This window comes from Akebia trifoliata, chromosome 3 (genome assembly GCF_017979445.1).
Source record: "Akebia trifoliata isolate Shusen 1 chromosome 3, ASM1797944v1, whole genome shotgun sequence".
Classification (NCBI taxonomy): Eukaryota; Viridiplantae; Streptophyta; class Magnoliopsida; order Ranunculales; family Lardizabalaceae; genus Akebia; species Akebia trifoliata.
Window position 1 is genome coordinate 56,607,813 of NC_141377.1, and position 24,775 is coordinate 56,632,587.

General features: G+C 33.0%; 1 protein-coding gene across 4 annotated transcripts; it reads left to right on the top strand.

Moving 5' to 3' along the window:
- Nucleotides 1-8,127: 8,127 nt before the first annotated feature.
- LOC147408230 (ent-kaurenoic acid oxidase 1-like) lies at nucleotides 8,128-21,517 on the top strand. Of its 4 annotated transcripts, none has more exons than XM_086437140.1 (9): nucleotides 8,128-9,031; nucleotides 12,836-12,905; nucleotides 18,059-18,536; nucleotides 18,625-18,888; nucleotides 19,092-19,181; nucleotides 19,265-19,343; nucleotides 19,438-19,544; nucleotides 20,255-20,376; nucleotides 21,183-21,517. In XM_086437140.1, the coding sequence occupies exons 3-9, from the start codon at nucleotides 18,090-18,092 to the stop codon at nucleotides 21,286-21,288; spliced, it is 1,215 nt and encodes a 404-aa protein (XP_086293266.1). In that variant the 5' UTR covers nucleotides 8,128-9,031; nucleotides 12,836-12,905; nucleotides 18,059-18,089; the 3' UTR covers nucleotides 21,289-21,517. The 4 variants fall into 4 exon arrangements, with proteins under 4 accessions (XP_086293266.1, XP_086293267.1, XP_086293265.1 ...); XM_086437139.1 differs by lacking the exon at nucleotides 8,128-9,031 and adding an exon at nucleotides 12,450-12,756; XM_086437141.1 differs by lacking the exon at nucleotides 12,836-12,905.
- The last annotated feature ends 3,258 nt before the right edge of the window (nucleotides 21,518-24,775 follow it).

Consider the following 24,775-nt stretch of genomic DNA (forward strand, 5'->3'; position numbering starts at 1 on the left):
TTCCTGTGGTTGGTACTTAAAAAGAGCTTTTTAGTCATGCTGGAGTAACATTGAAATGTATAACCATATATGCTTATATGTGTACCACCACACCAGAATGTCAGAATCGATGTACGTTTTAATGGTACTTTAGCATTATCCTTATGGAAAATAGGGTTTCTACCCTCTCATGCAAGGGAAATAATATTCGTTGGATGAGTTGATTGTGTCATAATCAGGAGACTTAGGCTTTCTTGGTGTTTTCATGATTGACTTTCAATGGTACAATCTTGGCTTTATCTTGGCAAAAGGATCTTTTATGCTCGTACTTTAAAAAAAAATTAAAAATTTGGAAAGAGTTTAATGATCTCAAGAGCATTAACATTAGGGATATGTAACACATTTCTCACTTTAAGGGTATGTTTGATTGCATGGAAAGTCACTTTCCATGGAATTTGAAATTCATGAAAAATTAGTTGTGGAAAATAGGTAGGGTTGGAAAATCAAATTCCATTGTTTGATTTCACATGGATAAAATCATGGAAAAATATGAGAAAAAAAAAAAAAGAAGAGGAGGAGGAAGAAGATGATAGGAGGGGGAGAGGAAGAAGAAGATGACGAGGAAGAGGGAGGGGGGAGGATGAGGCGACAATGGTGGCGATCACGACGACGGTGACGGTGGTGATGGAGGTAAGTGAGGAAGATGGGGGGGAACGTGGTGGTAGTGGTGGCAGATGAGATGAGGGATGGAGAAGAAGGAGAAGAAGAAAAAGAAGAAAAGAGATAGAAGGTGGTCGGAGACGGAGCCGATGGCGACGGCGATGGTGACGACAACGACGACGACGAGGTTAGTGTAATGGTGATGGTGGTGGTGATAGTGGTGGTGGTGGTAGGGAAGAATTGATGATGGAAAATATGGGTGGATTTCATTTCCACGTGCAATCAAACACTTGAAAAATGTCATTTTCCATGGAAATTGATTTTCCACCCTATTTTCCATGTGCAATCAAACATACCCTAAAGGTTTTGAAAGATAATTTTAGGGGGGGAAAAACCAACGTTTAATGATCTCAAGAGCATTAACAATTTTGACCCAAATTTAATCTTCTACTTGATAACTTAAAAGGGATAATAAGATGCTAATTTCTGTGTTGGGTGTACCAAGAACCATTGAATTGTTGAGATGTCATATGGCAAATAGCTTAGATGATGGAGGGTTGATGACTTTGATGGGGGTGAAAAAAACCCAATGGTAAGTAATTCAAATTTGTAGATTTGACACAAATTTAAGAACAATGGGTCTTGTGGCTTTAACCGATTGACTATCCTTATGGTTGCCATGTCTCCAAGGATTGGAAACTTGTGATGAGTGGCCATTGTTCTTGCAATACAAGGACTGTGATGCATCTTTAAACGTAAATAAATAGGGTGGTTGTAGTACGTGGTCATGTTGAAAGTTCATCTTGAAGTCTTAATTTGATCCGTATCTCCAAACTATGAAGGATACAGTGTACCTTGTCGAATCACTTTTGAGTGTTAATTTGACCCTTAATGCTAATGTGTAACATGCTACAATTCCTGAGATTGCAAAATATCGTTGCACTTCATCATTAGTACCATTAAGATTTAGGGTTATTCACCTTCCCGCTACTTCGTCTTCTCGACTTGTGTACATTGTGAACATGCTTGTTATACAATCAAGTATTTCTTACAAAAATTATTGAACAAAAAATAATTATATGAACACAGTTGAAGAAGAACAAAAGAACAAAGGAGTGTGGTATTTTTATTTTTAGTGCAATCATCCAACTGGAGATTTTTAAGTGATGAAGTACAATTGATAGTGGGTGGAGTGCAACTAGTTAGTCCTTACAAAAATTAGCTGTAAATGGGGTTGAATCATGATACAAGCGGTCATAGGCTTGAGTTAGAATTTAATCAAATTGTGGGATGGTTAGATGTTGAATATGAGTTGTAAGCTTTTCGAACTCATAAAGATAAGTTGTTCTGATCATCTAGGTGGTGTGCAATTAGAAGGAATACATAAGTTAATGGGTTTACCTGTAATTTTTATTTTTATTTTTTACTTTTAATAACAAGAAAGAGACGTGATTTTGGACAAAATCGAATGGAGGAACAAGATTTGTTTAATTGACAATAAATTTTTGGGATAAGGCTTTGAGATGATGATGAGTGAGGACACAAGCCCGCAAGTATTTGCCATGTAAGCAATTATGCTTGAAACCTTGGGTATCTTCTACTGATAACTTTGGTTGCCAAAAATAAAACTCCATCAAAATGGTGAAATCCCAGAGGCCCTTATGAGATTGATAGGCCAAATTTCTATGAAAATCTCCTCATAATGTTTCCACAAAAATACTTGAACGGCATCCATATAATTCCAGTCCATCTGCCTATCACCCCTGGCTGAGAATGTTCATCAATTTAAAAGCATGTAAAATTAGTTTATGTACAATCAAACCTTCAATCATGAGTGCCATCTAGTCAGGTTACGTGCCCATATTAAGGGACTTCTCTCCCAAATTATCGTTATCTTTATCTTTTTCGAAAATCAAATTATCTTCCAAAAAAATTGACCTTTAAATATGAAGAGCTGCTATTGGCATCCCAACTTTTACTTATTACACTCAATTAAAAATAAAGAAAATAACCACATGATCGAGAATAGTAAATTTTGGGGTGTCAATAAAAGCTCTCTCAATTTTATTTTTTCAGAAAATTTATTGACACACCATGAAATTCTAAAAGCCCTCTAATTTTTAGGGACACTTCTAAAAATTGAATTTTTTTTGTGGGCATTTATGTCCAAAGGGCACTACTCTCACCTTCCAACGATTTTGATGAATTGGAGAAGAAGAAGAAGAAGAAAAAAAAAAGAGAATGGGAGAGAGATTGAAGGACGAGGAGGAGAAGAAGAAGACAATAAAGAGAGGGGGAGATTGGAGGAGACCTTAAAAAAATTAATCTTTTTTCAAAAACTTTGGCTCGCCTTTAGATTTTCATAGCGTGTCAATATAACTTCTCTTTTTTTGGTGCTAGATTTTTATTTTTGGGTCTAGGATTTTATATTAGCCCAGTCATAATTGATAACAACTAATGAAATTGTTTAAAGGAGTGTTTTAATGTTTTAGATTTTAATTTGAGTCAAATCTTTGTAATGTTTGGAAAGTGTGTTTACTTTAGTGGGTGCAATAAATAATTTAAGAAATTATAATTTAATAAGTAATAGTTTGGTGCTCTCTAATCTTAAAGGTGGGGGCATTTTTGTCCTTCTCGTAAAGAAGTAATTTTTTTTATTTAATAAATTACATATAATTTTCAATTTATATGTTGAAATCGGTCTGAACCGATTTGAGAGAATTTGACTTTTGTCGAGTCGAAATCGAACCGCCCAAGTCAAACCGGACTGGGTGGGTTTCGAATTTCGATACGAGGCGAGTAAAGAGATTATCTTCGAATTCAACCAAACGAACTCTTCTTCACAGCACAGAAACTTTTCAAAGGTACGATCGAATCGATCTCTGATTTGTTTCTATTCGATCTGATCTCTCATCGGCCTTAATCTGTTTCTTCAAATATTTTTCTGAGGTTGACAATCTGAATCTGTGGATCATCTTGCATGACATGTTAGGGTTTTCGATTAAGATGGGAGAAACCTAAGGGTTTCATGAGATTTCATCTTTAGAACTTTAAATTGGTGAAATTTGAACAACTTTAATGTTTGAATCTAAACAAGATTAGAAGAAAATCTTAGCAGTTTTCTGTACTTCATTCTTTTTCTAAGAAATTTCATGTTCTATAATTGGGTTAATTCTCTAGAATAACTGCTTGTATTATGGTATTTAATATTACTTATGGTTGAAACTTGTATAGATTGAGAGGAAATTTTTTCGATTTCTTTCCTAAATGAATGCAAATTACATGACAGAACAACTTTGATACAAATTTGTTCCTTGGAGGAGTTGCTAGGTTTATTTTTTATTTTATTATTTTTATTTTATTTTTCTGATAAAGCAAGCATGTTAGTGGTTATTAATTTGTAGGTGAAGGTGGGTTTTGAACCCAAGTCGTGATATGTGGCTCTGATATAATCTCAATGTGTGTCATTACTAGAGTTTAACTTTGTATACTTTGTGTCCGAATTATGAGAAAGTAGTTTATTCACATGTTAACACGATAATATTATCCAATCTTATTTACAATACAATGGTGCTAATGCTAAGGTGATGTTAAAAAATTCAAGTGAAATTCTACTTATGGGTGTTCGTTTCATAGATATGCCTTCACTCCAGAAGTCAACTTCCAAAATTGTAACTTAATAAGATTAGCTACACATAGCATCTTTTCAGTAAACTTAGATTTTGCTTATATTTAGAACTTTAGGCTAGATAGCTATAATTGGGTTGAAGAGAAATGGAGAGAACCCCTTTCAAAATATGTTATATTTCCAACTCTGCCCCTAGATCTCTTTTAAGGCATTTTAAAATTTCAAAGTTGTCCCAATTTCTCTCCTGTCAATCCAAACATGACCCAAACAAAGTGTAAGTGATGGGGTTGGCAATATTTTTCTGTATAACAAATATGATTGATGCTGGAAAACTAGCTCTGACATTAAAATGAATTTAGGACAACTTAAGATTTAATGGTAATGGGTTGGTTGGACAGAGATTTAGTGCCTAAACTGGGTTAATTAAAAAGGTTTAAAATGTAGTATTTTAGGGTCTGTTTGATTGCATGAAAATTCATTTTCCATGCAATTTGAAATCCATGGGAAAATGGGAGTGGAAAAAGGGTGGGATGGAAAAAAATTCAAGTGTTTGATTGCATTTGGTAAATACTAGGGAAAAAAAAAAGGAGAGGGGGGGTTGTTGATGGTGGTGATCAACGATGGAGATAACAATGATGGTTAGAGGTGGTGGGGCAAGGAAATGGGAAGAAGAGACAGAGGAGAGGAAGAGTGGGGATTATGGGAAGGAAAAGAGGTTTGAGAGTTGAGGTTTATGGTGGGGTGTTTTTTAACAAGATATGGTCTAAACTATTGAAGTTATAGGAGGACTACTTTGAGTGCTGAAAAGATTATTACAAATGTTAGGGTTTTAATAGCTTGGTTTGTACAGAAAAATAATGAGGGTAGGTGTAGAAAAACTGTCTCACCACTTACCACTTGTATAGTTTCACCATACAAAAAGAACTTGCAAAGAGAAAAATAAATGCTTCATTCAATCAATTCCATTCAAAAGTGAAGCAATTATATCATTTTTATTGTGCTTGGTACATCTCTTACCGTCCTTACATAATTAAATTTTCTACTTATAATAGATATGAGCTTACCAATACACGAGACTCCTAGATTCCAAACTAACTAAATAGATTCCTACTAAGAATAAAACTTTGTTTTCTGAACACATTTTTATCCAATCATTACAATAGAAGCTCATAATAAATAAACTTCTAATTTATCCCCCCAAAAAAGAACCACTTCTAATTCTTAAGAATCTAGTTGATTAAACATGGAGCCACATAAACTATCAATCAACTCCATGGTTTTAAAACACATTTTGACTCTCGGTCTCGGACGAGATTTAAAACCATGATCAACTCTAAATTTACTTTTTAAGTTGTAATGGGACCCGCTTAAGATCTGCAGATACTCTGACAATTGCCCATGAAAGATGATCTACCTTCTCTCTTGCCAATTCCATTATATTTTTAATCTGGACATCCAAGTTGCTATAGGAAGTTAAAGATGGGAACACACTGCGTGTTTAAGTAAAACTAAGGGTATTCTGCTTTCTCCAAACATGGATTATCATCATCAAAGTCTTATACCACAAGTTTGGGAGTAGGCTGAACAAACCTTGTTCCTCTATTCAATTCTGTCTGAAGCTAGAACTGAATAAACCAAATGTAAGGATTCATGTTAGGAGATGGCAAACTTTTTACCCTTTCTACCAATGAATTTCGTTACATGTGTCACATCATAAAACAGTCTCAGGAAACTTGATCTCTCTGTTTCTTATCATCTTGCTTCTTGAGTCTCAATTGAATAACGGGATTTGCGGTTCTACAGGAGGAAAGCATTATCATTTTATGGATATCAAATCACCTGAAGAGTTGTCTCAGGAGCTGACTCGGGAGTCACTTATTGCCATCTCTCAGTCCATTCCGGATAACACTCTTGCCTCTGAACTTTCAACTGAGAACTTAAACAGTCCGAATCTCGATGAGGTGATAGATGGTGGTGATGCCAAAAAGTATAGGTCTAAGCTGATCTCAATTTCCTACACGCAGTCCCCTGATACTAAAATCTTACCAGTTCCGTTGGAGAACCTTGAGGGTTAGCTTGGACAGCATCTTCTAGGTCATGGAAAGAATGTGTAATAGATATCTTGGTTTGTTGTGTTTTAAACCTACTAATAATTGATTTCTTTCTCATGTTTGGATAATACTCTGCGTGCTTCTACCGATGTATCATGTATACATAATATTACATGTAACCTGCACATGTAAATGAATGGTCTTCTTAAATATTACTGTTTTAGTTTAACATTTTCTCTTCCTACCCCCCCCCCCCCCCTCCCCTTTTTGTTTTTTTTATTTATATCTTGCTTTAAACTGATATATTTGGCTTTGTAATGAGTGCTATTGGAAATATTGGTATCATTATGAATTTGCTTTTCCTTTTCTAGTGATAATATTTTAGTTTTGTGTTACTAAGTTGGAATTGATGAATTGTAGATTTGATTGCTCTCTGCAGTACTGAGGTTTGTTGGATTTTAAGATTGAAATATTCATGCTTTGCTAGTCGTTTTTATACAAAAAATGCAGGTCGATATCAGCACTTGTCCTCCATTACACACTCCTATACTAATGCAGAGTTTTAGTTTTGTACTTTCTTATGCAACAATTTATTGTTCTATACAATTATGATCAGTAAAATGGCAGGACCAATGCAGGAGTCATTGGAAGGGTGTAGTAGGCCGGCTCGGTGGCTAGTTGTGCTAAAGTGGAACGTATGGTTTCTTACTTGGTCTCTACATGCCTTTTTTTTCCCTTCTTGATAAGTGAAGTATCATTGAAGGCAAACAAGAAACATGACACAAGGAGGTCGAGCATACCTACTTTTAACCAAAAAAAAAAAAGGCAGAAACAAGGAAGGAAAAGAAATTTTAAATCAATAAATTTCCGAAATGCCCTGCTCATTAGATTGCAAAATTGCTTCTGTTTCTCTGTCCTTGCAAAATTTACAATTTTTTTCTAATCGTTTCTGTTTTATTTATTCTTATATGTTTTGCTTCATGCACTGTGTTAGATTGAAATCTGTTAATCTATGAATTTAAGGCCTAAGATGTCGTGATGCCTTTGTTATTTAATATTATATGAACTCAAAGTACGTCATTGGATATAGGAATCATGGCATCGTGATACGCATCACATCAAATTCATGTGCATTGTGTGGGGTTGAACTCAGGCTGTCCCTAGTCCATCTCCACCCAGATTCAGTTAAACAAAACCTTATCTGCTTTATGCTCATTTAAAACATATATGGGTAAAATTATCTAATTTCTCTGTAGAAATAAAAAGTATTATTTAATCCAATATAATGCAGTCTTTAACAAGTCAATCAAATTTTCTAAAAAGACTCGACGCTTGTACTCTTTTATTCAATAATATTTTCTGTGTATAAGAAAAATAAATGGAGCATGATTCAAAACAAAATATGCCCTTCCAGTAATTTAGTTTATAAGATGAGTGTTGTTAAAATTGTTTTTTTCCCACGATTATTATTTAACATTTAGGGTGATTTAGACATATCCCATCCATGTGTCACTTATTGTTCAAGTTACCCTGTGTTTTCAAAGGGATATCATGCTCCTTGACCCTGGTCTTCTCTTATAGACTGACGAAAAATGATGTAAATAACATCATCTTCAACCTCTAGTCAAAAAATCTTTTTTTTCCAAAAAGTCTCGAAGCATTTCAACTTTTATGATAAAAATTATACTGTTCAGCTTTATCTTAAATCCTTCATTTCCAACCTTGATTTTCAAACTAACTTTTCCTTGCACTTCTACTTCCCAAAAATCTTATCTTGCCTTGAGGTTTTGAAGGTAAGCCAAAAATCTTATCTTGCCTTGAGGTTTTGAAGGTAAGTTGAATATAAGGGTAAAAAAATGTTGAAGATGACTGGATTTGGTTACAAAAAAAAATAAAAGGTTTTTGGCAAGAGGTTGAAGATAAGGGCATTTAGTAATTATTTTATAGTATATTAGAAAAGACTCAGGTCAAGGGAGACTTGTAAGTTTTAGGATTTTTCTAACCTCAGATGATGTCTGAACGTAGGGCCAAGATGAAAGGAAAGCACAAATTTCGTAAAGATTAGTAGTTATTTTTTAAATATTTTGGAATCCATATTCCAAGGAGCATCCTCTCATCGTTCATCGTTAGGGCATAAAATGGGTTGGACCCAGGGCATTTTTTTGAATAGCAAAAAATCGGATCCAACTAGAGTCACAGTAACTAAGACAATATCTGAATTTGTTTGATCGGTCAGTCGGGTGGGGTCAAGGGACATTAACCATATTCAACTTGTTTTTATTCGGATACACTTCAAGGACTCTAACCCACTAAGGGTATGTTTGGAGTTGCAAATCACTGTGTAAACTCCATGCGAGCTGTTTGGGCGCCTAATTCCAAGGAATTTTGACTCCCCCAACTGCCGATTTCAACGGAGTTGAAACTCCTACCATATCAGCCGAGAATCGAAACGCCACCTTCTATCTAGCGTTAGAAAAACAACCCAATTCCCTATTTGTAGTTGATAAAACTCTACCCAACTCTTTCAGCTCTCTACCCAACTCTCCAGCTCTAGGGTTTGCAATCCATAATGATTGTCCTTCCTGCAAGTTTTCGATTCTTCAAAAGAGCTGATCTCACAAGTTGATCGCCCATTCGAAAGATTTTGGATGCTCATCTGCTGATCTTGCAATCCATTTTTCTCGGAATTTCGCTGGCATAGAAATCAATCTGGGTACCCTTTTTTAACCTTTCCTCTCATCTGTGATAAACTTTTCTTTGATTTGTGATGCTCTTCTTGTTCAAGATTCTTCTTTTATGGGTAATCTGATATTTTTTTTATAGTTGGGTTTGCTGTGATCATCTTCTTTTGTTGGTTTGAAGTAGTGGGACCTATTTTCATATAGCCATGGATCTGATTGTGTTCTTTTTTTGGTGGTTGGTGTTGAGAATTCTTCTCAGATCTTTTATTGTATAGATTCTTGAGTGGAAAAAAAAAATGAAAAAGAAGCTAACTGGTTAGCTTATAAACTATGGGTTTTTATTCCATGGAAATCAAAATGTTGTAAATGATTCGAAGCCCATGAAGGAATTCTGTTTAGAAACATTCTTTCATAACTTTGAAACAAATGAATGAGCCCGTGGATCAGCTCTGTTCCTCGACGATAATAATCAAGTTATACGGCTTAATTTTGTCCAGAAAAATGGAAATTTTCTGGGGGCTTTGATGTTGATGATGATCGAGAAGTTTAATACTTGATGGCTTCTGGCTACAAGCCAAAATTGGTCTTAAGTGTAGTTATGTTATTGCAGATTTTGTTCGAGTATGCTTTCATATGGCCTATGTTGTGTTATTGTGGCAGTTATGGCAGGAATTTAGGGATTTCTCTTTTAAGCATTTTCTTGTTGTTGGGATCTTATTAGTGACAAGAGAAGTTAGTTTTTGTTGTATCTTTTTGAGGCCACCCATTGTCCTCCATTAATAGCAACCTTTTCATGATTTTGGTTAGTTAATCTATCTATCTTTCAGTACCATAACTGTCTATATAAAACCATGAAAATTACCATAAATTGTTGTTATATTTCACTAACCTGAGATTTCATGGTAATTTTCTTGGATTTTGACCCCAAATGACGTTGATTATAAGTTTAAATGTTAAGGTGGGAGTATTTTTGGATATCTTCTTAGGTAGAATAATTTCAATATGTCTCATTGTTTAGTCAAAAGGTATCTCTTCTAGAAAAATTCTGGTCAGAAATCTCTAATTGTTACTTGAAGCTTGGGTGTCTTGAAATCACAGGAAAATGAAAGAAATTTTCAAAATAAATCAAGTGTGTATAGATTTAGAAAGAAGGATAGGGAAGCATTTCAGTCTTTTTGAAAAGATGGATACTAGTGTTTTTTTTTTTTTCTTCTAAAGCAATTAATTCAACCTTTGACTTTATTTTTTTTCAAAGAAAAATAGCTAAATGGTTTTAAAAGTTGGGTTCGATTAGAAACCAACCAGACCCAATAGAAAAAAGAAAAAAAAAGTTGATGTTGTAAACTTTGAATTTGAAAAGCTCTTTAGTACAGTTTAGGAAAAATAAATTCAAAAAACTAAAGATCCAAGCTTTAGTTTGTATTTAAAAACATATCAAAATTATATAAAAAAGAATGAGTTGCTCCTCCCCCGGTCTTTTGAGTGAGAGTAAAGCACACTGCGCGTGAACAAACCTAATTAAAGATTAAACACCTCCATAGGTCAGCTAGAGGTTATTGTGCAGTTAGATTATCGGGTAGGTTTAGATAGCTCTATGAGTAGAGCTTATAAAATGTGGGCTACTTTGGTCTCTTTCAACATTTCTCGGGCCTTTCATTACTCTGGTGTCTTTCATGACTGGTTGATTCAAGTCACATTTTTCATGCTTATGTGCATTTTTAGAAATTATAGATTTGAACTTATGTTGGATAGAACATGAATATACCAAAAACAATAATATCACTTGTTCGTATTTGAACATTGATTAAAATGGTTGGTGAAGCTATTTAAAATTTTGTAAACTTTTATTTTATTTTGTATTAGGAAAATGGATTTCACTAATGAAGAAGAGGAAGTAGCTACTTTGTGCTCAAGCACAATAGTAACATTTATGGTGATGACTAAAATTGAGGAGATGCACCTGTTGAGAATAGAGATGACAAACGATTCTCAATATTAAGAAGAATGTACGAGGAATCTGATCAGAATTGTCATGAGATGCTACGAATGAATAGGCATACTTTTAATAAGCTTTGCACATGTTTATAATCTCAAGGTTTACGTGATGGACGATTTGTAGGGGTGAAAGTGTAATTAATCATTTTTCTCCTAATAATTGGCCATGATGTAAGAAATCGAGATTTCATACGTTCCGGAGAAATGGTTCATCATCATTTACATAATGTGTTGCAGTCTATAATTAGCTTGTCAAGAGATGTTATGAAACCTACTCAATCTGAATATTCACCTCAAATGAGTAGCAACATAAGACAATGGTACCATTACTTTTAGGTATAATGTCAATTGAGCTCTTAATGGTTATTTATCTAAAAGTGAAAAATATATCATTATTTTGATTTTTTTTTTGTGGGTAGAATTGTGTTGGAGTCATTGATTGTACCTTTATCCATGTCAAGGTCCCAATAGAGGACAAAGCAAGATATCGCAATCAAAAGAGAGAGATTAGATAAAATGTCTTTGGCTCGTGCTCCTTTGATGTGTCTAACATATATACTAGTAGCATAGAAAGGCTCTGCCCATGATGGTAGGATTTTGAGAATTGATGTAACAACAATATCAGACAAGTTTAAGGTGCCACTAGGTAAATAGAAATTTAGTTAACTACAGTCAGAGTCTATTTATAACAATTTTATTATATTTTTATGATATTTTCACAATATAATTTTATATTTAGGAAAACATTATCTGGGCGACGCAAGTTTCACACAAGCTCCAGGATTTTTACTTCAATTTCGTGGAGTTCGATACCATTTAAATGAGTATAGAGAGGTCGCATGCCTGTAAATGCACATGAGCTCTTCAATTATCATCATTCATCTCTACGGAATGTTATTGAACGAGTATTTGGTTTATTAAAGAAAAGATTCACCTATCTTCGAACCTTCCCTTTTGTCAGTGTAGACACTCAACCGAGATTGATAATTGTTTGTTGTGTAATTCACAATCATATAATGAAGGTAGATCCCAATGACTTATGTGAAGAATGAGAAACTCCCTAAGAAGAAGAGTATGATGATTTAATTCCAATAGAGAAGATATTTACGCTTGAACCAACTATGGCATGGACAGATTTTAAGAATCAATTAGCTGAACTTATGTGGAATGAATATAATCGTTATTATCCATAGAAGATTTATTTTAATTTTTTATTTACAAATTTGATTATGTTCTATGTTACTAAATTTGTTAAAATAGATAATTATTTTTGAAATATGCATAAATGAAATGAAATGAATGATTATTAAAATTATCTTGTTATAATATAGTTTATTGTATGATGGATCTTGTTATTGTCACTATCCTTTAACTTAAGTTATTGTCTGTGAGTTACATTTAAATATTATTTTAAGTTTGACAAAATCAATTTAAATCACAGTTATGGAAGCAAAAAAGTTATAATGCTACAGAGCTAATTCACAAAAAAACTCATGTCATTTGGAATGATGCAATGGATAAGATCCTCCTCGAGACTCTAAAAGATGATGTGTTGCGTGGAGTAAGTGAAAAAACATGAAATGAAAGATCCTACTTACACTTGAATTAAAACTACTGTTAAAGAAAAACTAGATATAATTATTATAAATAAAAATGTTAAAAGTAAGATTAAGATTTGGAACTAGAGAATCTAAGTGGGTTTGGTTTTGGTTGGTGGGAGATGATTACTTTTGATGAATCAATTTGGAAAGATTTGGTAAAGGTATCATATTATAATTTTAGTTTTTAAAAATTTCAATTACATATTTAAGCAATTTAATTATTATGTTTCTATGTTACAGAAAATGACCAACCTCAAGAAGTACAAGGGAAAACAAATGCATAGATACAAAGTGTGGGCTGATATTCTAGGTAATAGTTTTGCAATAGGGGGTGGTGCTTCTGTAGGGCCAATGCTAGACGAAGAAACTACTCCAATTGATCTTATTGAAGATGGAAATATAGACAATCTTGTAGAGTCTTAGTCGTCCATCCAAATAAGATCTCTGAAAAAATGAAATAGACAGTGAATCTCTATCTTCCATGGAGATTTTGTTAATAAAACGAAATGCATGAAAAAGGTTGTGAATATGTTCAAAGCACATACTAAAGACCCAAAATCATTTTTGATGGATGCTGCAATAAAAGTGATTGAAAATATAATTTTTCTTGATGATAATAGAAAAGTCAAGGCGTTAAAAGTTATTTTCAAAAGATGAAAGTTTTGCACATGTTTTTATGGTCATGACAAACACAAATTTAAAGCAGACTTGGCTCTTGAAGCGTTTAACCCGGGATGAATGATGATCGAAGATTATTAAGTGTTGAGCTCTTTCATAATATTATTATTTTACTTGAATAAAAAATATTATTTCATTTTTTTTTTTTTTTTTTTTGATAATTTGACACGTAGTTGGTAGGATTTACTATTTTACTTGAATAAGGAATGTTTTTTTTATTTTTGAACAATTTGACATTTTACTGGCATGTTACCAATTTATTTGAATATTTGAGTATGAACATTATTCTATTTAATTGGTAAGATTTACTATTCTTTTTTTAGAGTATTTTTTAAGTATGATTATATGATTAGACCCACAACTTAATTGATAAATATATTATAATGTAATTTTAAATTATGAGTTTAAATCTAGATTTAAAAAATAATAATAATAATAATAATCATAATCAATTTCATTTTCACATTGATTGTCCAAATGTCAAAGTTGGAGTTATGTACAATTTCTTAATTGAATTCTTATAAGGAATAAAATATTGGAGTTGTAACCAATTCCACCAACTCCCTAAATTCGATTTTCAGATTTTCAGATATATAGAAGAATCAATTTTTAACACAGCGCTTTACCTCAGCATTTAGAGAAGATCCAACCTACAAACCTTTCTTCAAAAACAAAATTTTACTCTTAATAACATGTAGAAGTATGATTTTATTAAAAATTCTTGAATGAATATTACAAAAATTCCAATAAGATATTTATAGATATTATATAAAAATTATTTAATATAAATATTTTAATTGATATATTCTAAATATCAATATATATTCTAGGAATATCTCCAGCACTACCAATGATATACAGTGCTTCTATGAATCTTATTCTCTAACAAAACATATGGACAAGATTATTAAACTTAAAAACCTTTCTCTAAAATGAACTTTTCTTTTTAATTAAACTACTAATCAGAGACGAATATATTGAGATCATCCATTGGAGAGAGACTCCATGAGAGAATCAAGACTTGAGGAAAAAGACAAGGCACAGAGAGAAAAAGAGAGAGAGAGAGAGAGATCTAATCTCTATATAATAATGTTATCTGAGACTATAAAAGCCAATACAAATTGGATTGTAGCACCAATTAATTCCAGAAAGCTTAATTAGAATAGGAGGGATAGAATGGAGTTTGGAGAGGGATTATGGATGGTGGTTTTGACAGGAGTGATTGGTGGTATTGTTGGTGTTTATGGGTTGCTGAGAAGAGCAAATGAGTGGTTTTATGAAAGTGGGTTGGCTGAAAAGAGGTTTTCCCTCCCACCAGGTGACATGGGTTGGCCTTTCATTGGTAATATGTGGTCTTTCTTATCAGCTTTCAAGTCTGCAGATCCTGATTCCTTCACCTCTACCTTTCTTAAGAGGTCAATCTCACTCTCTCTCTCTCTCAAACAGTTTCACGCATAATTTGGGAACGCTTTCAAAAAGCGCTTCTCTTGTTTTAATAAGTATTTTCTACAAAAATTGAACCCAAACCTACTTTTGGCTTTCAGATTTGGTAGGAATCAAAGCCTTAGGTGCTGTTTGTTAAACTGAAAAAAATAAGTGCTGAATAGCATTAAGCGCTGAAACTTATAAGCGCTGAATTTAAGTGCTGAAAAAATTGTTTATTTAGATGCTGAATCATGTTTGTTACACATTACTGAAACTGATAAATTGTCTTTGTTACCCTTGCAATCATATTATACATTGTTTGCATGTTTTAAATGCTTATTTATTATCAAACACAAAAAAATATATTATTTCTTATAAAATTAAAATATAATTTATTTTTAAATAATAAATAATACTCAAATATTCAATTTATAAATAATAATTTCTATTTATAAAAGCCCACAAATTTCAAATTAAAAATAATAATGTCATACAAGTCACCAAAATTTGAAATCAATTTTAAAAAGAACTTATTTTGTATGAATAATTTTCGATGGAAATGAAGGATGTGTAATTATAAAAACACCTATGAATTAATAAGGGCAACCCACACTATAGCCATTTTTTGTTTTGTTTTATATGGATTAAAGTTTTTGGAATGAGCAAATTTTTAGTGAGGATGGTTTATATGGTCTAGAGATCATCCTCACCAAAAATCAACTCATTCCAAAACTTTTAACCCATATAAGACAAAATAATTTAGCTATGGTGTGGATTTATTAATTTGTGGGGTGTTTATATACTTATCCATGGGATATAAGAGGTAATATCCTTTTAAGAATAAGGGCATACTTGTCCATGCTCAAAAAAATAAAGGGCATACTTGTCCGTGTTGAAAAAAGCGAAGTGCTTACCGCTTCAGCACTTTTTTTCAGCATCAAAATAGTGCTGAATTTTTTTCACTTATTTTCAGCAATAAGCATGAGTAAACAAACCTGCTATTTTGACAAAAGTGCTGAATTTAATTTTTTTCAGCAATAAGCACTGAAAAATAACGCAAACAAACACCGTCTTAGTCGAAACCTAATCCAAATTTTGGTTTGGTCCAAAAAATCTCAACCCCAAACGAGAATAAGCTAACCCGAAGCCCTATAAAGGTTAGGTTAAACCGGGTTAAAGTTGTGCCCACCCGTATTGGACCTCTAAATCCAAACATGCATGGAGACATAGTATTTCATTTTTTTTTGGTGACTTTGCTCAACTGTTTTTTATTTATCATTGACTGATTTTTTTTTTCAATCTTAGGAAATTCTTGGTTGAAACTTTCTCAATAACATTTTGATTCACAATAATATTTAGATGATGATGATGATGATGATGTCATCTATTAATATAACATAGATGCATGATGTATGTCAAACAAGGATGTCTCTGGAGTTTTCTTCGCAGATTTTTTGTTTAGATGGGAAAGCTTGTGTAGTTCTTAGTTGTCCGTATATTTTGTTTTTTTTTTGTTGGGGGCATCTCGGCCTCCTTTGTACTATTTTTTTTTTTTTATTATAAAATTTTTATACTTATTAAAAAAAAAAAAAAAAAAAAGAAAGAAATTGGATGACAGTGACCTTCTGATCAATATAGGTGGATGAGTGAGACCACGATGTTGATTTTTAGTCTGAAAGAAGTTGGACTGAGAGCCATCATGATCATAGTGTGGGGTTTGGGCCCCACTTTTAATGTACATTACTTATCCTTTTAGTTTATACGATTTTTCATTTTATTTTTCTTAAAGAAAAATAAAAAGACAAAGGAGTCGTTCGGCATCTTTCTTTAATAAAAAACTACAATTGATTAGATCTAATATCATAATTCTGATTGTAAATTAATATAATATTACCTCAGAACTGAGAGTCTAAGACCAATAATATTGGGATGGTTACATGATTGTTGTATTATTTAAACTTTGTATAAGATAAAAATGTTATTAAGATATTTGGAAAGGGTTATCACTGGGATGGGACCCAAATTTATCAAGATTTGTTTCTCAAACCCCAACCCCCCGGGGTGGTTGCTTTAATGGTAAAACTAGCGACAAGGATTTACTATCTTTGGTCATGTATTTGAAACTTGGTGGCCTCCTGACTTACTAATAATAAAAATGAAAATGCTGAAGACATCGATTCTCACATTGCTGATGTGGATGCATGTATAGAACCAGAGATGCTTTTCATCGAGATACGAGTGAAAAGCATCTATGGTAATGTGTGCACCCCCACATCAGCAATGTGAGAATTGATGTCCAAATGTTGATCAGATCTAAATCATAGCCATATGATAGAATGGGAGATGGTCTAGGAAAAAGGTCCTCTTGATGAACGGTTACTTTCATTTGATTAGGTCAATTATTTTGGCCTGATGATCTTTTTTTTTTTGTTTTAAAATCATGCAACACCATTGCCTCAATTAAAATAAAACATTTAAGTCCTGTTAACAAACCTGAAAAGCACATTTGGACAAATTATGGTTAGGTCTTTTTTTTTTTTAAGTCTTTGGACAAATCATGCAACACCATTTAAGTAAGTCTCTTTTTTTTTTATGGGAAAAAAAATACTGCTTAGTGTGCAGAAGTTGAAATTATTATTTGGTGAAATAAATTCTAACTATTGAATTCTATCAAAATGATTAGAGAACAACCTTGTTATATCGGGTTCATTTACAAGTCTAAACCCTCATTATTGACTCGGATCTTAATCGACTTGACCTTTCAAATCTGCACACCTCAAAATTTATGTCATGAATTATTAGTATCTCAGTCTCCTTTTATATACCTTGAATACCTCAACAACTTGATAAATACTCTGATGCTCAATTTAGACAATAATCTAACAATCTTTCTCCAATAGGTACTGAATTCTTTTGTTTATTTTATTAATATTTATAGATTTTTCTTAACTTTATCTTTTAGTATATTTACATTTCTTTTGCGATCCTCAATAATTAACATCTATAACGATTGTCTCCGTGACTTTTGAGATTTTGATTGATCTCCTTTTATATTTTGATGAGACTGACTTTGGGGTCTGTATTGACCCCTATTTATATTTTTCTAATTAAGTTGCTTTAGATTGCCTTGATGTGTGCATTAGCAACCTTTCAGTAATTGCCATGACTTCTATAATGGGTGCATGTCATGCATGTCTCCTCATTCATCTCAAGGTCTCTAGGTACTAATAACTTTCTTATCTTACGGTGACACACGTAAAATATAGGATAGTATTACATTTTTACCCCCACGAAATCAATTTGTCTAACCACTAAATAACTTTGGATGTCCATATAACATCATTTGATTCCTAAATGCAGATTTGGCCGAACAGGAGCCTACAAGGCCTTCATGTTCGGAAGCCCGACAGTCATAGTTACAACACCCGAAACATGCAAGCAAGTTATGATGGATGACAAACAATTTCGACCTGGTTGGCCAAAATCCACTTTAGAATTGATGGGAAGGAAGTCGTTTGCATTCATATCTTACGAAGAACACAAGCGGCTCCGCAAGCTAACAGCTGCCCCATTAAATGGTCATGAAGCGTTATCTGTGTACACTAAGTACATCGAAGACAATGTGGTATCAACATTGGAGAAATGGAGCAATATGGGTGAAATCGAATTCTTAACACAGCTCAGAAAGCTCACATTTAGGATAATTACGTACATTTTTATTGGCTCGGATGGTGACCCTGTAATGGACCCTCTAGAGAGGGAATATTCAATTTTGAATTATGGAATTAGAGCCATGGCTATCAATATTCCTGGTTTTGCTTACTACAAAGCACTCAAGGTGAAGTCTTACTATTATGGTGCCATCTCTTTATTTGATTCTTGATGTTTTTTCGCCAGAATTGAGATGGGTTCTCTTGGTTTTTTAGGCTCGAAAAAAAGTGGTAGCGATTCTTCAATCAGTTCTGAATCAAAGAAGGGAGAGGAGAGCAGGTAATGGATTTCCTGCAAAGAAAGACATGATGGATGCTTTACAGGATGTCAAAGATGAGAATGGTAGAAAGTTAGACGATGAGGAGATCATCGATATTCTAATCATGTATTTGAATGCTGGCCATGAATCTTCTGCCCACATTACCGTGTGGGCGACTGTCTTCTTGCAAGAACACCCTGAATTCTTCCAAAAAGCCAAGGTGAGTACTAAAATCCCTCCACGATCCATTATTGTTTGATCTTGAATTTTAAATTTTGGTAGCTTTCTAGTGAAGATCATAACAAATTCGTTCAAATTGAGTACTAAAATCAAATTTTGTAAAGAAATTGAGCAAATTTTCAATCTTACATTATTAGTTAAGGCCCTTTCTAATGAGTCATTTAACACAAGTCAATGTTTTAGGCCGAGCAAGAGGAGATCGTAAAGAACAGACCTCCAACTCAGAAGGGCTTGACACTCCAGGAAATTAGGCAAATGGACTATCTTTCCAAGGTGTGTATATACCATAAACCTCTAGTTTCAATTGATTCAGTACTTAAGAGATGACAATAAGAGGCCTAGTTTTGGTTTTGAAGGTTATCGATGAAACGCTACGTGTGGTTAATATATCATTTATGGTTTTCCGGGAAGCAACCACCGATGTCAATGTCAATGGTCAGTCTCTATTCTACATTCCTCTCCCTGGCCTCTATTTTGGCGATAAGATGATTTTATTGAAGGAAGATAGAAAATGGTCTGTTTCTCACAGGTTATACCATACCCAAAGGCTGGAAGGTTCAGGTCTGGTTCAGGAATGTTCACTTGGATCCTCAAGTTTACCCAAATCCAAAAGAATTCAATCCATCTAGATGGGATGTAAGATGATATATTTGTTTTTTGTTTGTACTTGTTTTCACAACTTTTTTTTTTTTTTCTTTTGCTTATTGTGGGTAACTCCACCCCTCGGGTGAGACTAATCCCACGGTCACACACACCGCCCCCTTGGGAAGTCCTATGTGCAACTGGTTGACTCGAGAGTCAACCAGACCTTGGAGGGTGGCCTCAAGGAATTCATTACTTCGTGGGGTTTCGAACACTTGACCCATCCTTCCTGAGGAGCTTATCAAGGCTCGGCAGCTTGCCACTAGGAATGTATTTATTTTGGTATGTTGTATGTATTTATGTAGGAATGTATGTATGTATGTATTATCATACATACCATAATATCATCATCATCATAATCATCATCAAAGCCTTACCCCAAAAAGTTGGAAACAATTGAATGAATCTTGTTTCTTCATTCAATTTGGTCAAGCTTGCTACCTCAAACCACATTCTCTTGATTTTTCTCAGTTCTTTAGAACCTTCAACTTGCACATTCTTTCTAGGGTTGTAATCAGCCTTCATTGCACATGACAACCATCTCAATGGACTTTCCGTTAGTTCATCGCTTATGGGCTACTCCTATGTTTTCTCGAATGTATTTCATTTATGATTTTATCTTCCGTGGTTTTCAATCTATGCATAGGTTTCTTGATCACTCAACATTCTGCTCCACAAATTTTAAATGCTTATGTTGTGTCCAGGGATATACACCAAAAGCAGGAACATACCTTCCTTTTGGAGTTGGAAGCAGGTTGTGCCCAGGAAAAGATCTTACAAAGCTAGAGATTTCTATTTTCCTTCACTACTTTCTCCTTAATTATAGGTGAGTTCCATTGCTGCTATTTTCTGTTCTTTTTTCTAATTTCCTCTGGACTAGTCTAGGAAAAACAAAATACCATGAGGTGGTTATGGAACTTTCCTATGAAAGAACTCTTGCATGCTTTTGAGTAAAATAAAATTTTAAAATTTTAAAATTAAAAATTAAAAAAAAAAAAAAAAAAGAAAAAAAAAAAAAAAAAGAATAGAATGAAAACATGATTGAAAAATTCAAATGTTAAGTTATAAACTTTGTACTTAAATCTATCACTTGAAAAAAAACACAATTATTTTTTTAAATTTAAATGAATGTGGTTTTCTTCATTATTACTAGCGAGGGACACAATTGCAAGTGATGTTCAAGTAATAGTATTGTGTATGTTTAAAACAACTACATACAATTTTGTACCTTACTGTAGCTGTAATAAATAAAAACTGGAGTCACACAAATTTAAAATTTTGAAAATGCACATATTTGATAGATAGATAGATAGGTGCAGTTATAATGGGAAAGCTCCCTATTAAGAAATTTGTAATGGGTCCATTTTGTTTCTGCTAACCAACTTACAAACTACAATTGCAGAGCTTTTGTAAAAATATCAGGGGAAAAGATTTTCTTGAATAGATGCCAATGTAGTTTTCAAAAGAAAGTAATAAGAAGCGCCACATGAACTACATTACCCTTTAATATGTTATATAAATCAGTGTCACACATGGTTTATTTGGAAGGTAAAAGTCTCTGACTAACAACAGAACTTCTCTTTTCTGTTTACGTATTAGTATAAAGTACTTATTCTAATATGCTATCTGCAGGCTTGAACGGCTTAATCCAGAATGCTCGACAAGTTACTTGCCCCATCCAAGGCCTAAAGACAAGTGCCTAGCAAGAATCAGAAAAAACAAAGCTCCACCCATGTAAACACCAAAATATTCTTCTTCTTTACAAGCATGAGTTTTAATTCTGCCTTTGATGCCAGTGCTTGCAGTGGAAGGTTATATAAAGGCTGGTTACACAGAAATTCGATTTTCGGTCTTGTATAAATCTGTGACACATATGTACACACCAATATATAGGAATGCAAGTGTTTGATTTGATCCGATCCATGCACTATGTGCGTAGATATCCATGCATGAAGTGGTGACGTTTCTCCTTATAATGTCAAAATAAGAGAGGCCTAAAAGCAGTTAGCCAAATAAAAATTCCAATTCTAATGGGCAGCATCTTCTTCGTCACAGAATTTCCTGTACTCTTTGGGACCCATTAAAGATTCTAATTCCCTTGGGCTACTAGGTTTCACCTTTATCATCCATCCCTCTTCGAACGGGCTTGACTTGATCTAAATTACAGAATGTGAACATTATAGCAATGAGGGGAAAAAAAGATGGGAATTTAAATTTAATCCGATTGGGAGAATTACCAAGCTGGGCGATTCACAAGCTTCAAATTGACCTCGATTATTGTGCCAAGTTGCCGATATGATTGACTTAGACTAAAACCTTGATCCGGTGAAGAATTTTTACAACAAAAAAAAAGAACAAAAATGAAAAGAGATACTTAAGCAAGCCTGAAAATAAAAAATTATGAGTGAGTAAATAGCACAGATCAGGAATATTCAACTAAGATCCATCACACTTTATTTTTCTTTGGTTAATTTCGTTGAATTCATAGACATCAGAACCAAAACCAAACAAATGGCCGAGATGGAGAATACTCCTAGAGATTCTTAAGAAAAAAACATATCGTAGAAAATTTGTATCAATCCTTAGAAAGTTATTACTGATCTCTAGAAAATCCATGTTTAGATGGAGAACCTTAAACATGATCTGGAGTTAGAAAAGTCCACTGGTCTTACTTGGCACAGATGTGCCTGTGATCAAATTTATTACAATAGTTTTGATAGTGATAATAGAACTGTTGGACCTAAAATAGGAATAATTGATTCCAATTCTAATATCAGATATCCTAAGTTGAAAAAAAAAAATGAATAATGATGGTGGCTGATGTGGCAAGGGCACAGAACCGCATACATTTTTCCCGTGTATCCTGGTAAAAAAGATTTATGATTATGTGATCTTGTCACATCAGCCGTGTACCCAACAGAGTTCCAAAACTGTGTGCATTCATCACGACTCAAAAAAAAAAAAGGAAAATAACATTTTCAAAGCAAGTTGATACACTTAGAATTGGTGTGGTTGGCATATCAAACTATCCAAATGTTGTGTAAAATATATTGTATTTTTGTTTGGGTTTGGGTTACAAGAGGCAAAATCAAAGGACGTTTCCAAAGCAATCAATTCGATGATTTAAATTGTCGAGATTGTCAATTAAAATCATTGAGATCAATTAACGTTTGAACCAATCAATCTCAGTTTTACAACCAACAAGATCTACAATTATAAATCATCGACCACAATGTTTAAACATGGATCATTGGTCTCAGTCATTTAATTGTTGAAATTGACCTTTTTACAATCTGTCGATTTCAATGATTTGAACTGTTAATGTCAAGAATTTGAGATCAAGTGAGGAGGCATCAAGAGTGAAATATTTTATTAGTTGTTAAGATGCGGTCCTAGTACTTAGGCTGGATTTAGAAAGACATCCCTATCGCAGGGTCTATTAAATAATTTTTTCTTTCTCAATCTCAATTACAAAATACAAAGAAAACTTGGGTTTGATCTCGATTTTAGGCAACAACAACAAAAAAAAAATGCTCAACTCAAATTGGGTTAGGTTCGGGCATCAGCATCAAGCAACCCGATTTTCTCGAACCTATAATTTAAAATAGTTCTTATATCTCGGTTTCTTTCATATTTATTCATTAAGTGTGTTTTGCATTAAGTACACAATTATTTTTTATTAATGCATTTGTTTTTACAATCCTATACTATCATACAATAATTATATTATAACTTGAAATGTTTATTTTGTTGAAAATTACGATTAATAATAAATAAAGATGGTTACTTTAGTTAATTATCATTTTCTTTAACTTTTTTAAATTTGTATATAATATTATTATATATGTAAATTTTGAAATATATTTTTTAGGTGAATAATTGCAAATTTAAGTTTTTTACATATCACTTAGAGCAACTCCAACCGATCTCTAAAATTCAGACAAACCCTCTAAATCACTATTCACGTCTCTAGATTTGAAGATGAAGTGAAAAAAATAAAATAGAGATGATCTCTATTTCACTACATCTCATACAAATATCAATTTCATCCCAATCATTTTATATAAATGTCATTATTGAATTCTCAATTTTCAATAAAAATATATTATAAATATAATTTTTGTCTCTTATTTATTTTCAATTATTATTAGTATTCAATATTTTAAATTCATTTTATTAAATAGTTATAAAAATATTTTAAAACTCATATTTAATCAATTGTTCAACAAATGTTTGAAGAAAAAAAAAAGTTTGATCTTGAATTAGAACAACCATGAAAACATTATAAAAATTGGGTTACAAATTATTTCTTCAACAAAACAAAGCATTAAACTCCTTCACACAACTTCAATGGTTGTTTCCTAGTGATTAGAATCATAAAAAATATTATATTCAATCAATAAAAATCTAAACAAAATAATAATAATAATTTCTAATTATTTTCATTGGTGGATTATATATATATATATATATGGGGCATGGTCGGCACCCTACTATTTACCTACGTGTTTTGTCCTTATATGGGTTAGAAGTGTTAGAAGTTTTGTAATGAACTATTTTTTTATGGTAAAGAGATCATCCTCACCAAAAATCAGCCTATTCCAAAACTTCGAACACCATAAAAAATGATTTACAAAAGATTGAATGATCCACGATTCTTCAACTTGTAAACATGGAGTTAAAAATTTTGAAATAAGCTGATTTTTGGTGAGGATAATGAAGATAGAAATCATCCTCACAAAAAATCAGCCCATTCCAAACATTTTAATTCATGTAAGACAAAACACGTAAGACAAAATATAGGGTAAATAGTACGGTGCCGAACATTTTCCAATATATATATAATTTGGAGTAATAAACTTTATTATTTATTTTATATTTGACTTGGGGTGTAATAAGTAAAATTGGGTTGTCAATAACAATTTTATTATTTTTAATTATGTGAATAACAAATTAAAGAACGGGAACAATCCGACTTGGCTTGGGTTCGAGTTGAGCATTTCACGTCCGATGTTAGGTTGGATTCGGGTTGATTTCTAACCCGATCGAGCTGCAGCCATAACCAGAATCGGATCTGAGTCGGGTAATTATCTAGCAATTGGGTCAAATTCGTAGGAATCCGCTTGAGCTTTTTCGAGTTGAGTAGGGTTTCTATCAGTGTTCCTTCGTGATCAGGTATACTTTGCGTTACGGTCAAGTTCACAAGAAACGGATTTGGGATTTGG

What these genes read in the sequence shown, in the direction of transcription:
- LOC147408230 (XM_086437138.1), top strand. Translation starts at nt 14,450, where the DNA reads ATGGAGTTTGGAGAGGGATTATGGATGGTGGTTTTGACAGGAGTGATT. An exon ending in CTTACTACAAAGCACTCAAG is followed by an intron (nt 18,537 to 18,624) that starts GTGAAGTCTTAC and finishes TTGGTTTTTTAG; the next exon opens with GCTCGAAAAAAAGTGGTAGC. An exon ending in AAATGGACTATCTTTCCAAG is followed by an intron (nt 19,182 to 19,264) that starts GTGTGTATATAC and finishes TTGGTTTTGAAG; the next exon opens with GTTATCGATGAAACGCTACG.